Source organism: Anopheles moucheti, chromosome 3, assembly GCF_943734755.1.
Source record: "Anopheles moucheti chromosome 3, idAnoMoucSN_F20_07, whole genome shotgun sequence".
Taxonomy (NCBI): Eukaryota; Metazoa; Arthropoda; class Insecta; order Diptera; family Culicidae; genus Anopheles; species Anopheles moucheti.
Genome location: NC_069141.1, coordinates 40,979,522 through 40,995,586, shown reverse-complemented (window position 1 = coordinate 40,995,586; position 16,065 = coordinate 40,979,522). Strand labels below are relative to the sequence as shown.

The 16,065-nt window shown below is 40.9% G+C and overlaps 2 protein-coding genes across 3 annotated transcripts; both read left to right on the top strand.

Annotated features, from left to right (window-relative positions):
* The first annotated feature begins 811 nt into the window (after positions 1 to 811).
* On the top strand, positions 812 to 4,681 carry LOC128300286 (glycoprotein-N-acetylgalactosamine 3-beta-galactosyltransferase 1-like). Of its 2 annotated transcripts, none has more exons than XM_053036299.1 (5): positions 812 to 908; positions 1,638 to 2,036; positions 2,111 to 2,249; positions 2,318 to 2,696; positions 2,776 to 4,681. In XM_053036299.1, exons 1-5 carry the CDS (start codon positions 890 to 892, stop codon positions 3,079 to 3,081), a joined length of 1,242 nt encoding a protein of 413 aa, XP_052892259.1. In that variant the 5' UTR covers positions 812 to 889; the 3' UTR covers positions 3,082 to 4,681. The 2 variants fall into 2 exon arrangements, with proteins under 2 accessions (XP_052892259.1, XP_052892260.1); XM_053036300.1 differs by lacking the exon at positions 812 to 908 and adding an exon at positions 1,553 to 1,577.
* Positions 4,682 to 5,130: 449 nt separating this feature from the next.
* On the top strand, positions 5,131 to 6,722 carry LOC128302692 (glycoprotein-N-acetylgalactosamine 3-beta-galactosyltransferase 1-like). The gene is made up of 4 exons (XM_053039556.1): positions 5,131 to 5,149; positions 5,658 to 6,056; positions 6,131 to 6,269; positions 6,338 to 6,722. Exons 1-4 carry the CDS (start codon positions 5,131 to 5,133, stop codon positions 6,720 to 6,722), a joined length of 942 nt encoding a protein of 313 aa, XP_052895516.1.
* Positions 6,723 to 16,065: the final 9,343 nt, after the last annotated feature.

Below are 16,065 nucleotides of genomic sequence, written 5' to 3'. Positions count from 1 at the left end.
AAACTTATTTGATTTTTACTATTGGCTGGTTCCCTACATGGTGGTCGGCGGGACGGGTGAATTGAAAGGAATTATTTAATTAACATTTTAAAAGACCGTCGTGATCTGGTTTACTTCTGTTTGCAATGGTTAGTTTAAAGGGGATGTACGGTGTCAATGGTCTACGAAAGCATGATGTATATTGCCTTCAACAGGAAAATGCTGTAACGCTCTTCCTGATGATGGTGATACTGTTTGGCATTGTCATTGATCGATATTTAATGTGTCGCTTCTATCTCATTTCCAGGAAGGCTAAACATCATACTACGTACGACGACTGACTGTTGGTGATACCGTTCGCTTTGGCTCATACTCAGAGCAGATGGTAGTGGAATGAACAAGTGAAACAAGTGCGGAATTGTTGGCGTCAACAGATGATAATGACCCGTACCTCGAGCGGGTTCATTTAGATTTTCGTTGACTGCTAACCCATAATTACACTACGCTATCGTCCCAATGCTCTTCGTGGTAGCATCTCTACGCTGTGCTAAAAATCAGTGCGCTCTGTGGCGCATTCTTTAAAAAATATCAATATTAGTGCATTCGGTGCGATCCACGTGTTTAATTCAACAAATAGGCTGCAGATATTATAATGAAACTAAGCTAGAGCATGCGGTAAAAGCAAAACAAGCTGATCGTTCCTTCGTAATGTTTTTATTTTTTATAAGAACGTGATTACTGTCGTGTGCAAACGTGTGATTTATTCTTCAGAACATAGTTCATACATTCGAGTTGCGCCAAACGATCACGGCCAAATGAGTTGGAGCTAAGACAGTGTTATAGGAACGGATTGTGAGTTGTTTAAGAAGTGGATTGATAAAGAAAAGCAAAATTAAACCCACTCAACGATATGAAAATCACGGATTTAGGTATGTATTGCCAAACGTAAATCTATTGTGCAAGTGTGATATTTTTAAATGGTTTTAAAGTTTTTGTATTAATATTCTTTCGATGTATTAAGTAAATCGATTGGCGTAATTCTGCCCACGAACTATGGACATCACAATAGAAAATAAATAGCAAAACATAATTGAACATTTGTCACGTTTCGAAAAAGCTGTTCAATGTCAATTATTTAACACACAGTTTAAGTAATATTTTATTGGACGGTCACGTTCTAAGCCACTTTTTCGATGGGTCACTGTAAACCACACGTAATATAATGGGCACTTCTCTGTGCTTCAGGAGGTAACGATGCAGAGTAAAACTTTCCAAATGCAGTTGACAAAAAAACAGATGTTTTACTCAGCTTTGCGACACATAACTGTCTTAGCTTTTGCGACGTTAACAGAACCAAATGGCAGATTGTTTACATACTTGCAGTACAGTTAACGCCATGGCAAGTGTTTATTCCACCATTGGAAAACATTATTAACAAACATTGCTAAAAGTAAAGTCTGGAACAATTTTCACAGGTGCAGCTCAACCCAATTTTTGCGAGACTTGCAAAATCCGAGTTTCTTCAAACTATATAGTTATACCAGATTGTTTCGACGAATAGGTCATAGTTAATATGCAGAAAAGCATTTCAACATATGGTTAGAGTTATTACGAATAACTATAAACTATTAACAAATTCACATTCTCCACTATTACAGGGCCCCGAAATGGCAGTCATCCGCGAACATTCATTACGTTGCTTTTCGGCACCGTGTTGGGATTCATGTTTGCTACGTTCATCTCATCCACAACGATGCGACAACCGTGGATGCCGGAAAGCTATCGTCAACGGGAACCCCCCTCGATCGTGAGTGATCCACACACAGGCAATGAGTTGCGGGAAGCAGCCGGCCCGGAACAAGATGTCGGTCAGCATGCAGCCCACGAAGAAGCCCATGCCCATGAGAATGCTTCGCTTGCGCACCAGTTACAACAAGAGGTGCGCGTCCTATGTTGGGTGATGACCAATCCAAAAAATCACAAAACGAAAGCATTACACGTCAAACGCACGTGGGCTGGTCGATGTAATAAGGTGCTTTTCATGAGTTCGGTTGAAGGTATATTTTCGTGCTGGATAGTCTTAATTTACTGGAAAAACTGATGTTTTCTGATTATGCTCTGCATTTTCTAGATCCCCTTATCGACTCCGTTGCTCTGCCCGTGGGTGAAGGTCGGAATAATCTTTGGGCGAAAACGAAAGAAGCATTTAAGTACATCTATCAGCATCACCTGGATGATGCGGATTGGTTCATGAAAGCAGACGATGATACGTAAGAAGCAGCAGTGATATAGATTAAGAGAAAGTAATCACTAACGTATGATTTTCGTTGTTTTCCAGCTACGTGGTCGTGGAAAATTTGCGGTACATGCTTTATTCGTACTCACCGAGTCATCCAATTTATTTTGGGTGCCGGTTTAAGCCCTTCGTGAAGCAAGGTTATATGTCCGGCGGTGCAGGCTATGTGTTGAGCAAAGAAGCAGTAAAGCGCTTTGTTGAGGACGCCATCCCTAATCCCGCATGTCGGCAAGGCGATGACGGTGCCGAAGACGTCGAGATGGGTAAGTGCATGGAGGCGGTTAAAGTGCTAGCAGGTGATTCTAGAGACTCGGTTGGACGAGGAAGATTTTTTCCATTCGTGCCTGAGCATCATCTTATCCCGAATCATGTGGACAAAGACTTTTGGTATCTGAAGTACACCTTCTACAAACCCGATGAGGTATGAATATGGAACGCAATCAGTTACAGAATGTTACTTCCAGCAGTGTTTTCACATTTATTTCTACTTACTCGAACAGGGTCTCGAATGCTGCTCGGACAATGCCATCTCCTTTCACTACGTGTCTCCTAATCAAATGTACGTGCTAGATTATCTGATTTATCATTTACGGCCGTATGGCATTGTTGGCCACTCACAACCTCTACCAAAGAAGTACAGCCTTGGTGACATTGTACGGGTAGATGATTTAGGAAAGACAACCCCTAAATCATCCAGCCAGCAGCAGCGTCGGAATAAACACAATAATCCTCGTGGGCAGATAGCAAATGAAATCCAGATGGACGTTACGTATAGTGATATTGATGCTAAAGAACCAAATACCTAATAAGATCTAGTTGTACTGCTACGTTCCAAATCGTATCATTAAAAGAGATGAAGCAAGTAGAGCAGATTTGCACCCTGAGTGTAAAATAGAGATAAGGTTTTGCTACTTTCAATGGATGATTGATTTTCGTGAATGCGTGATGAGGTGATTGCGGTGAGTGAGTGAACTGTCCGGGAAAGTACCTTCAGCTTGAAATAATTGTCATTTAAATACGAAAAAATCTTACGTAAAACAGAGAATGACACAAATGAGAAGAATTTCAATGATACGTAGAAATAAGTTATAATTTACTGACCGATTTTTAGTTTGTGTTTCCTAGTGGGTTGATCGGTGTTATCGGTCTCTTATCACCATATTTTATCAGACTGCTGCATAAAACATAAAAGTCTATCAACTGCTAAAAAACGATAGTTTAAGTGTTCAAGTCGAATATATTTGTGAACTAAGTCATACCACTCATGTAAACCCATATCAAAAGGGAATTTTTAGCTAACTGTATCTAATGTTATTATTTTCTCATTTTCAATTGTCGTCATTTATTATGGAACCTCAAACGAGAGATGGATATATTTGCCTTTGGCTAGGTAAATTAATGATTGTTTTCAGCAGAACTGTTGTAGGTTGCATGACAAAATGTCACAGGAAATGACATTCTGGTTCCTTTCTTTACCATTTGCATTTTATGAATCTCTAATGTTCATCATCAAATCGTTTAAAAACACATTAACACTTGAATCTCGGGAATTCTCGAAATAAAAATGAGCATAACCAAATATTACATCTAAGTTAACAGTATCAAAATTAATCCAATTTACTTTTCGTGAAGCATGTAACTATTCATTACGAATTATGTAATCAACCTGAAAAGTATGCTGAACAGGCAGAATCCTACGTCTTATTATGCTAGGAGTAAATTGGTACTGTACCGTTCGTTTTTTTTTCATCATTCTGATATTGCTATCATTCAAGTGCTTTAAAAGGTTTTCATTACTCATTGTATCGATTTTTTCGAACTTTCATAATCGCTATAATTCTTCAACAACAACAATTTCTTCGAACTCTTTATGCTTTTTTACTATGGGGAACTTCAAATTTGTTTACGTAATTGTTGTGCTAAATGATTTAGGACTGGCTTCATTTTATGCCCTAGAATACTGCGAAGTCTCCACATTCGGTTAGGTAAATATTCATTTTTTCACTATGTCTGTAAAAAGTTTTCTTTATACTTGCCAGTTTGTTGTAATGTTATCATTAGATTTCACACACAAACAAAACCAAGGAAACAAACAGCAAAGTTGCCATCACATTCAGGAATATTAGTTATTTTAATAGTAAGATTTTCTTTACAAAAGTTCGTTTTATTTTACATGTTTCCGATAAAACAATCAGACAGGAAAATGGAATAAAGTGAATAACGAAAGCGACAAATTGCATTAATCGAAGAATGTTTAAAAAAAGCAAGGGTGTCGTGGATGAATTGTCCCGAGGAATTATAAAATACTCCCTGAAACAAAGAACAAAGTATAGCTGTAAGCTCTAACGCATGGCAAAGCATATTGAACAATTCAACTTGAATAAAGTAAATTATGAAATACCAAAATGTGGTGTACAGGTGGCCTACGAACAAACTGAACGATACGCAAAATCGTTGCCCATTAGCTATCGTTCCATCCGAAACACCTCGAGCAGTGTATCAATTGTGGGACCCCGTTAGGCTAATAGTTAGTGGGTAAATTCGACATAATGTAATAGTCAGTGCATCGAGGAGCAACACTAATGTGTAGTAAATAACTACGACAGTAATCACTGCAGACGAATTGAATAGCACCGACGGCGTACAATTAAGTGACAGACTAATATACAGCAATAACGGAATAGTTAACGAGTTGCGTCTGGTTGACCAATTGCCCGGAAGCCGCAAACGAACGGAAGAGTACGAACTATGTGTACGTTTGCCTTTTAGGAGATTGATCGAAGATAAATCGACGTCTATTATCTTCCGTTACACTATCTGAAAGTGATTTACATCAATTGTACACTCTCATCAATATGAAAATCACGGATTTAGGTATGTATTGAAATGGAAAAAAATAACCCACGTTTCGAAAAAGCTGTTCAATGTCATTTATTTAACACACAGTTTAAGTAATATTTTATTGGACGGTGACGTTCTTAGACACTTTTTCGGTAGGTCACTGTAAACCAGACGTAAAAAAGTGGAAACTTCTCTGTGCTTCAGGAGGTAACGATGCAGAGTTAAAATTTCCAAATGTAGTCAACAAATAAGCAGAAGTTTTACTCAAACATTGTGCAAAGTAAAGACTGGAACAAATCTCACAATTACACATAATGCATAGTGCAGCTCAACGCAATTTATGCAAGACTTCTAAAACCCTAGTTTCGTCAAACTATCAGATTAGTTTTACCAGTTACACCAGATTTTTTCGACGAATAGTCATAGTCATAGTCATAATTAATATGCAGAAAATCATCACAACATATGGCTAGATGATTTGGTTAGATTTATTACGAATAACTATAAACTATTAACAAATTCACATTCTCCACTATTACAGGGCCCCGAAATGGCAGTCATCCGCGAACATTCATTACGTTGCTTTTCGGCACCGTGTTGGGGTTCATGTTTGCTACGTTCATCTCATCCACAACGATGCGACAACCGTGGATGCCGGAAAGCTATCGTCAACGGGAACCCCCCTCGATCGTGTGTGATCCACACACAGGCAATGAGTTGAGGGAAGCAGCCGGCCCGGAACAAGATGTCGGTCAGCATGCAGCCCACGAAGAAGCCCATGCCCATGAGAATGCTTCGCTTGCGCACCAGTTACAGCAAGAGGTGCGCGTCCTATGTTGGGTGATGACCAATCCAAAAAATCACAAAACGAAAGCATTACACGTCAAACGCACGTGGGCTGGTCGATGTAATAAGGTGCTTTTCATGAGTTCGGTTGAAGGTATATTTTCGTACTGGATAGTCTTAATTTACTGGAAAAGCTGATGTTTTCTGATTATGCTCTGCATTTTCCAGATCCCCTTATAGACTCCGTTGCTCTGCCCGTGGGTGAAGGTCGGAATTATCTTTGGGCGAAAACGAAAGAAGCATTTAAGTACATCTATCAGCATCACCTGGATGATGCGGATTGGTTCATGAAAGCAGACGATGATACGTAAGAAGCAGCAGTGTTATAGGTTAAGAGAAAGTAATCACTAACGTATGATTTTCGTTGTTTTCCAGCTACGTGGTCGTGGAAAATTTGCGGTACATGCTTTATTCGTACTCGCCGAGCCATCCAATTTATTTTGGGTACCGGTTTAAACGCTTCGTGAAGCAAGGTTATATGTCCGGAGGTGCAGGCTATGTGTTGAGCAAAGAAGCAGTAAAGCGCTTTGTTGAGGAAGCCATCCCTAATCCCGCCTGTTGGCAAGGCGATGACGGTGCCGAAGACGTCGAGATGGGTAAGTGCCTGGAGGCTGTTAAAGTGCTAGCAGGTGATTCTAGAGACTCGGTTGAACGAGGAAGATTTTTTCCATCCGTGCCTGAGCATCATCTTATCCCGAATCATGTGGACAAAGACTTTTGGTATCTGAAGTACACCTTCTACAAACCCGATGAGGTATGAATATGGAACGCAATCAGTTACAGAATGTTACTTCCAGCAGTGTTTTCACATTTATTTCTACTTACTCGAACAGGGTTTCGAATGCTGCTCGGACAATGCCATCTCCTTTCACTACGTGTCTCCTAATCAAATGTACGTGCTAGATTATCTGATTTATCATTTACGGCCGTATGGCATTGTTGGCCACTCTCAACCTCTACCAAAGAAGTACAGCCAAACAATTGTCAAAACAAGTTAATTTCAATCAGGTACCCAAATTGTTTTGAAGGTTAGTGATCCAATTGACTTGAAATGTACTACATTTTGAAGGAAATTTATTTAAAAGTATGTTTTTTTTTGTTTAACCGATATTAATTCATCATTTTTTCATTAATTGAAATCTTCAAAATTTTTCATGTCAAGGTGAAAGTTCTTCTAATATTTGCTTTTTTAATGTCGTTCAAGGCTTAGATAGTCTTGACGGAACGCCTGTAGTTATCGTAAAACTGAACTCGCAAGAAAGGCCAATAAGAATGTTAACTTAGTCGTATTTTTTATGTTGTTCACGAATTTTTGAATGTCCAAATTATTCATGGAAATTCTCCCGTATTGAATAATGGAGGTGCTTTACGCCTTTATGATGATGAAAGAAAAAACTCCATAAATTATTTAACTCTACTGTATATCTCTCCTTTCTAGTCACACTGTTTTAAGTTAAAACACGTTTAGTTGTTAATCGTTTTTACGTTGAACTTTTTTACCACTTTGCACATAAAGATTATTTGGCATTTATTTATTTGTGGGCAACATTACTGCTGTTTTTGGTTCTGAAAATGTGCACTCATCTGCCTACTGAGGCAACACATTTCATTACCGGTGGATTGAACAACACTGACACTCACTCTCATGAACGAGTCGCTTGTGTAGCTCTCATCAACAACAATCAACATTGCCAACCGGCTTAAGTCTGGAAAATCTCCTACCGCTTGTAAGTTGCTCGTTGAAATGTTTTCATGGTGTGTGTATGTGCGTGTAGACTAAGGTGTTCGCCTAAGTACTCGCGCCTCTCAATCACCAGTCTCACGCACTTTATTCTCTCTGCCTCTCACTGGGTGAGCGCGATCGCGTAAGTCGCGAGTGTTGTAAAAAGCATCCCCTAAAACCAGCAAGATCAACGAAGCTGGACCGAAGTCTTCGCTAACATCTCGGTCCGTTCGGTTGTGCTTTCGCTTTTCTTGGCGACTCTCTGACCGCGAAACTCGACAAAAGTGTGTGCGCCCGCACGACTGCCACCCGTCCGCGTCGACCGTGCTAGTGCTGGTGGGTCTTGGGATGGTGGGATTTGGGGAGTCTTTTTTTTTCGTGCCCTGCCGTCGTATTCTCGTTTTCGTTGTTTCGTTTGACTTTGCATCGATTGAACGGGCGCAACGAGTCTAAGTGGATGTGCCCGTGCAGAAGCCGTGGGGTGGTTTTCGGTGGTACCAACCTATAGTAATGTGACTGTCGCAGCGGTCTCCATCGCCGTTCCTTTTGCATACTTTCCCCCCATCGCCCAAGGGTGGTCGTGTGCATTGAACATCTCCCAAACTTCGGTGTATGTGTGCTGTATAGAAGAGTGCCATTTATTTGCCTTGTGCTCGTTTCTGGTGATTTTTTGTCATTTTCCCGTTACCCACCGCTCGGTGGTACCCGTGTCACCCCCCGGAGGCGCAATTTCAAGTGCTCGGTTTGCCCGCTTGCTACGGGTTTCGCGACTGGAAATTAAAAGATAAACGATCCGGTTTACAGTTCCTTGCACGTTGCAACATTTAGGAAGCTGCACTTGGAAGTAGCTCATTACAAAATACTGTTTCACTGCTCACAAGTAGCTCTGATTCAAATCTATGTGCAAGTTAAGTTGTTTTAGCTAACATCATCGCGTTTCGCACCCGTATACATCGGTAGTCGATTGTAAGATCATGTTTGAACAGTGTGCAGCCATTGGAAGCTTTCGAAAGTTGGTCGAGTCGTGTCCGTCGATCGTAAATGTTTTATTTTATTTCTATCGCTTGCTGACTTCCTAACATATTTTACCTATTGCAAGAATATTCAAACAGCAAGATAGGCTCCTTTTTCGATTTTCCATAAGTCATTAAGTTAAGTTACGGCTTACATTGATAAAAGAAGGGAAGAGAAAAGTAGGAAAGAGAGACCGCTTACCGTCGTTATGCGTATGGCATAGCTTACTGTGTTACTAGTACTGAAAAGTGAAAACATTCCCGCCCGATACGAACACCAATGCAGGCGAGCAGCTTGAATACACCGCACGCTGTTTCCCCTGCAATTGCGCGCGTTAGGTGAGGTTAGGGTTTGTAGCCCTACCCGGCGTTGAAGTCGTTTGGTTTCCACCCGATGGCTGGTGGCATACTTTAGCTTGATTGAGCAGACGAGCAGCTTGCTGATCGTGCATGAACACACCGATAGTGGAAGTTAATCAAAGCTCATCATCATCGTCACCGTACAGCGCCACCTTCGACGGCGGAGCATTGAGGTTGAGAGCGCGCTGTGGAGGTCGTCCGTTGCGGTTAAAGAATTTCCTCCTCTTCGACGTCTTCCGCTCAGTCGGCTTCCATTAGCCAGCACCGTGCGACACAAGGCACAAAGAAGCCGCGTTACATAATGGCAATGCGACCGGAGATAAAGCGCAACGCAATGTGAGTATATGTGCAATAATTAACAAACGAAGCCACCCCAAGCGTTGGCTTCTTCCATCGCAGTAGCAATTCTTTCGGATTCCATTGCTCTCCAGCACGGGGCACGGCGAAGCATTGCCACCGTCGGTCTTTTCATCGACTTCTCATCTTTGGGTTGCTCATCGAACACGCGACTGACCGACTGGCCGGTAGCGAAGGCTGCGAAAAAAAAGCTCGCGAAACTATCTTCAGAAGGGGTTTAATCCCCTCAACCACCACCACCCTCATCTTGATCGGCTTGGCCACCCTACCTTTGAAACGCTGATGATGAAACAATGATGAATTGCAAAAGGCTTCTGTCTGTACTGTTTTGGTGCCTGCACGTCTTGTGCGCCCTCGACAACAGTACGCACCAGGTACCAGGTGCCTTCGCGGAACGACCGAAAGTCGGCACCCCGGTGGCAATGTGCACGACTTGTTCGCTCACTCTCGCTCTCGTGAAATTGAGCTGCAGCTCTTTTGCAGCGCGAGCGATCGTAACGGAATGCGGTGGAGCCAAGCATAAAAATGCTGCAGAAAAATGAAATCGAAAGTACTTTGCCACTCAGATGGAGCTCACCTCTTGCCATTGAGCTCACGATCGCATCTTTGCAAGATTGGACACATCTCACGCGTGGTGTGCGTTGAGCTCAGTAGAAGTGGAGAGACTGAGTAGCGTTCGTCAGCAGGAAGTAAATGGTTTGATAGAGAGAGAGAGAGAGAGCGAGAGAGAGAGAGAGATAAAAAGAGAAAGAGAGAACGTTTAGATTGTTGGGGTTGAATTTTTGTCACAAAGAAACGAAAGACTTCAATGATCGAACCCGCACAAGCATTGGTTAAGACATTACGCACTACATCCATTTAATCTATGGAATTTTCTGCAGTTGCACTCATCTCTCAGGTCAGTAGTACATTGTGTCGCTAAATGGATAAATGTGTGAAAACACTGACGTGACATGTTTTCGGGGGTATTCGAAATTTGCATCTCCAATTTGCTAATTTTTTTAAATTGGTGTAAATTACGAAAGTGTCACTCAATTCCAATGTTCCTAATATTCTACTGGTGTTTGATATCCTTCTTTTTTTCCACCTTTGATTGGTCCTTAAAAGGTTTATACAACATTTTGAACATATTTTGTACAATTAAAAAACTTACTTGAATATTCCAAGGAACTGGTTCTTCTAAAATTAGTCGTCTTATTTTTCGTTTAATACCAGACAATTTGAACCACATTCTTAAATACCCTATATTCTCGCAGTCATCTAAAACATACCTGAAATGACTGAGAGCTTCAAATACAATAGTGTGATGAGTTCGTTCATTGTAGCCCTCTGGGAATGTTTGTTCAGTCGAAAGCGTTCGTCTTTGCCATTAAAATCGTGATTCACATCCCGTACGAACTGTAACATTGGTTGCCCGTTGATATCACGCATGCCGTCGTTTGCCGTTTCCTGATGAAAGTCAGCTGTGAACCGTGGCGTAAATTTTACGTTCAAACTCGCATACCACCATCGAACGGGCAACGCTCACAGATACAGCTTAAACTGCCCACCAAACGGGTTGCTCGTGGGAGTGCCAAAGCACGTCGGGGCTCTTAATCATAAGACGCAGAAGGAGGTACACTCACGGGCTTGATCGAGCCGTACGATGCAATCGTGTTGGTAGTGGCTTCTACATGCCGCGTAGTATGCGAAAGCGTACGTCGTACAAAACGTATGTGCGAAACGGAACGTGAATGTGGTTTTTTGAAAGTAAATTGCCGCTACCGCGTCGACGTGTCGCATGCGAGTCGATGATCCAGCGATCAAGTGGCCGGTTCGGCAACCATGAAATAGCATACGCAGAAGGTCGCCTCGTCGTCGAACAGGCAGGTTCGCTTTGCCAGTCGATCATTAGGACGAGCTGTACGAGATTAGCGAAGCATCTTCTCATTCGGTTGAGATTCCTTCGTCCATGAAATATTGTCCCATCAATTAATGTAACCGAGTTTTTTTGTCTTTTATCTAGCAGAAAACCTGCACCAGTGACCTCTTTTCCAAGTTTTGGAGCGACCACGATTCTAAACAAGTGCGGTCAGTTATTCACGCTCACGCACCATGGTCTAATGCATGTAAATTAGTTTCCATTGAACCTCGATTAAGTGCTGGTAATTTCAGAGGTATTTTATCACCCACCAGATGCTTACGCGATTCCACAATTGCGACCCCCGCAGGCATATTACGCTAGGACACTTGTTCAGTGGAGTGGCGCGTGTCCTCAGAAACGGTAATTGCGCCAGGAGGGAGCTCCATCGGCCGTAGTACACTTGCATCACATAAAAACAAACTGCATTGGTGCACAACCAAAATGCGTGACAAGTTGGTAAAAGAACGGCGTGAGATACTGCTCAGGCGACCAACAATACCAATAGTCTAGGCGTGCGCAGCCTAGACCAGCCGGGTATGAAAATCAGCACCCAGATATGAGCCAGTTGCAGCAGTAAAGATTAAGAGAAATGTAATTGCTTGCCAAATGAGTCAGTTGAAGGTTTTTCATTGGGCCACGAGGCGGTGAAGTAGCTGGTACAGCCAGGAATCTGGAAAGTCGTTCAATAAGTAACGTTGCTAAACGAACTGTTTAACCTTTTATCTTTTTTTCCATCACTGGGATCATGAAGTGGTACATATTTGCATCGTGTTGTGCAATATTTCACTATCAATTGTTTGTTTTCTGAGTTACAAACCTTTCCCCGAAATATTCACAATGGTCGGTTTGATTAATCGAAATGTATTTAGACTTCAAGGACACCTTCACACTCTATACTGATCTTAAACATCTGTAAAATAGACCGCCAAACTATGCGAAACGGATCTGATTTGTATAAATACAATAATAGTCCACATGTCTAGTCGTTGCTGAACGATCGCCATGTTCCGAAAGGTGTTATAATACCGCCTGCGTCGATTTGTGGTATATCGACGTAATCTAACCTTACTGCCAATGGTTGAAACTAGCTGCAAGGACGAAGTTATTTGTTCGATACTGAACCGATCCGCTTAGGCACGCCTGATCCCTGGGTTGGCCCGTGATTCATAGCTTCGCATCCGTCGATGATTCAGAATAGTGAGATATTGATCATGATCGTAAAGAAACGAACAAATCTGCGTACATTATTGATTGACATGAGTGTCGGATTATACAAAACAAATGACACGTGTAAGGTTCTTCATAAAGTGAAGAAATTTGAATACACGTTTCAAGATCTTAAAAATAAATGTATATATCTAACGTACAGCCAGAAGGACGACGTTTTGACGAAAGATTTTTACGACGGGAAACGGTGTATTCCACAGGATGGCTTTTGGTTGCTAAAGAATGTTTAAGACCCCAACTCTCCATTTTCAGCATTGTTTGTTTAGTTTGCTTTACCTACCTCGGTGGATTACAGTTTCGCCCGTAGTTGTTTGCGATAGGCGGCTTTGTTTTATTGGTCTGTTTGCTTTGGTTCGAACTGAAGCCTTCAGTGCGGATAACAATCACATCCCAGACCTTGGAAGACGAACCGTTTTACAATGCTTTCCATTGCGCAGCGTTGTTTTGGGCTTTGTTGATACTGAAATAGTAATGGAATTTTCATTATACTTCAAACAACACGGACGTTTAGTCGAGTTTTAAAGACTGCTTATGTTTCAACCTTTTTTGTGTTTTGGTTGTTTAATAATCTATGGAAAAACTCTATGGAAAAACAATTATTAGTATTTGTATTTGTTGTTTGGTATTTGTTGTTGTATCAAACTATTAGAGACGTTATTATATTTATAAACTTACTGGCGTGCATTATACAGTTGAACAAATTGTTATTCTCAACATTCAATCCAAGGGGCGGCCCGGTGGCATAATGGTAGCGGAGCCGGTCTTCACACGAACGGACCGGACCAAAATCCCATCCGGACCAATCCCCCGTAGCAAGGACTGACTATCCTGCTACGTGGTAAAATAAGGTCGATACGGCCAGGCCGTTCTAACGAAACAAAAAAAAAAAAAAAACATTCAATCCAAGAAATAGATGCAAAATCAATTGGTTCACTGTTACAAGTAACGAACAATAACAAAATTGCAAAACGATGAGTCAGAAAATGTGCAGCTCTCACATAGCAGAATGTGTCATTTAACACACGGTAACACAAAACCGTCAGTAGCAATCGAAAGACTTGGAAGGCAATAAGCAACGAACCTTGGTATGGATGAATGGGGAGACACTTACCGAACCGTGCGTCGTATGTGTATCCTCCTTCGATTGAATCCTTTGCCAGTATTAATTGGTTTACCCAAGACCGGCTCGAGCTAAATATGTGTACCGTACGCAAGCGTGTATAGAGTTGTTCACCTACACACAATTTGCGTGACAGACCATTGCAATAAATTGCAATCGCGTGGCTTCACCATCGCCCCACTCACGGTTCATCATTGCGTGCGATGCATGCTTTCCTTCGCCGAGAGCACTACTTTGAGCTTGTTATTTCCTCCACTACGGTCATCGTTAACAAAACGATCTTAAGAATTTAGCAGCGGTTTTGTAACCAATTCTGTAACCAACCACTGGCACAACTGAACGAAACATTAATAGTGTTTGGGTTCAAGCAGGCCTCAAACATCCATTCAATTAGTTTGATTTAATTATGTTTGCAATTTTTGTTTGTAATAATGCGATCATTGCAAGATATTACAATAAAGTAATTTAAACTTGACCATTCATACATGAAAAGATGTTAATAAATAAAATAAATAAATAAATAAATAAATAAATAAATAAATAAATAAATAAATAAATAAATAAATAAATAATAAATAAAATTGGAAACCAAAATAATATCCAGAGTAGTGGCAACCACAATTCAGAAGGAATGCCTGTTTGGCGCTACTCATTTCATTACTCTGTTGGTTGTGATGCTGAAAATCACCAAGCCAAAATTATGATCCACAATTATCATGACACCAGTGGTCGGTAAACTGCTCGGCGAAAAGAATCATGTATCATAAAAATACATGTAGAATGTATTTAAGTGTTATTTGAATTTCGCGATTAAAATGCGATACGAATACCTAAGTGAATTATGTGTGGAAATTTAAGAGTTTTACTTCTTTTTACTTGTCATGGTACTATTGAAAATACAGAGTTTTATTTTAAATTGTATTCCAAAATATTCACCAGGTTAACAATATATTTGCATATTTAAAAAAAATTGGTGAAAATATTACCTCCAGCGTATAGGAGTTGCGTACGGTTGCTACTCAAGGAACGAATGGTATGGAACGAACCCTAGTGAAGAGAGGCCCTCGATCTCAACAGATACAGAAGGAACCCATGATCTGATTGATCTTAATTCTGGAAAATTTCTATAAAGAGGGGAATTTATTGATTCAAATTCAAATCTACAATTTGTAGTGAAATGTCAGCAAGTTCAGCAAGAGATGGACCAGTTGGTACAAAGAGCCACAATGAACTTACTTTGCCGATCACTGCAATAAACAAATGTTACACTACACGTCACAGATTGAGTTGTGCTTAAGTGATACAAAATTTGGCTGATTATACTCACCAAATACCATCACGGTATTCATAGATTCATGTACTTTTGATGCTTAGTTTATTGTGGCTTTTAAATATTTTCTTCGTTTTTATCCTCGCCCGGGATTTCAATCAAATATTGTTACCAATTGTTTTCCCATTGAAACCATTTGAAAACCATCTGAATAAAGCATCAATTTATCACACATCCTTTCAACGATTGCGCAATACAGTTGTCAACCGCGTATGTGTCGGTGCGGTACGTTCAAAGTGCTTTCCTAATGACACTTGAACTCGAACAAAACCCTGATTACCTCATAGCGGCCCACGGCATAAGCATCGCACATGGTCACGCTCGGTTCCAGACGGGCCTGAGCGGTTGTTTATGCTTAGTGTCGATGCTTTTTCATGCATCAAGTGCATCCTCACCACCTGTAATTGTGGATGTATCCGTAATTATACATGTCAATTTTGCTTCGACCGTAAGGCATCTCGATGATGTGCTCAGGTATAACACCTCTGCACAGAATAATGTGCTGTACAGTTCAAATGATAATAAAAAGAGATCTACAACACGAAGAAAACAACAAATACCATCATCTAATAAAATTGGGTGACTTGTAGAAAGCTAGTTTGAGGCGGTTTGAGTGACAAAAAAGGGGGTTTCGCTAAAAAAAAAAATTAGCACTTCAAATGAAACGACGGCCATCAGCGTTATTGGCCTCGGGGCTCAGTGGTTGTTGAACATAAAGGACAGGATATGTGAAGGATTTATGATATTTGCGATAGGCCCGCAGACATTCAGCGAACCGTGGTTAGGCTTCAATTTTCTCTATTGACCTCGGCTGATTAGAAAATCTTGCCGCAGGTGTACCAGCCGGCGTACCGTAAAGCAAACACTGCCGTGCAATTTGATGATATATAAAGTTATAAACCGTTGTATTGTGAAAATTAAACAAGAAACCAAAAAATTTGCATAAATAACTGTTTAGCAGCATGTATTTTTTTTTTTGTTTCGTTAGAATGGCCTGGCCGTATCGAGTTATTTTATCACGTCAGACCGGATAGTCAGTCCTTGCTACGGGGGATTGGTCCGGATGGGAT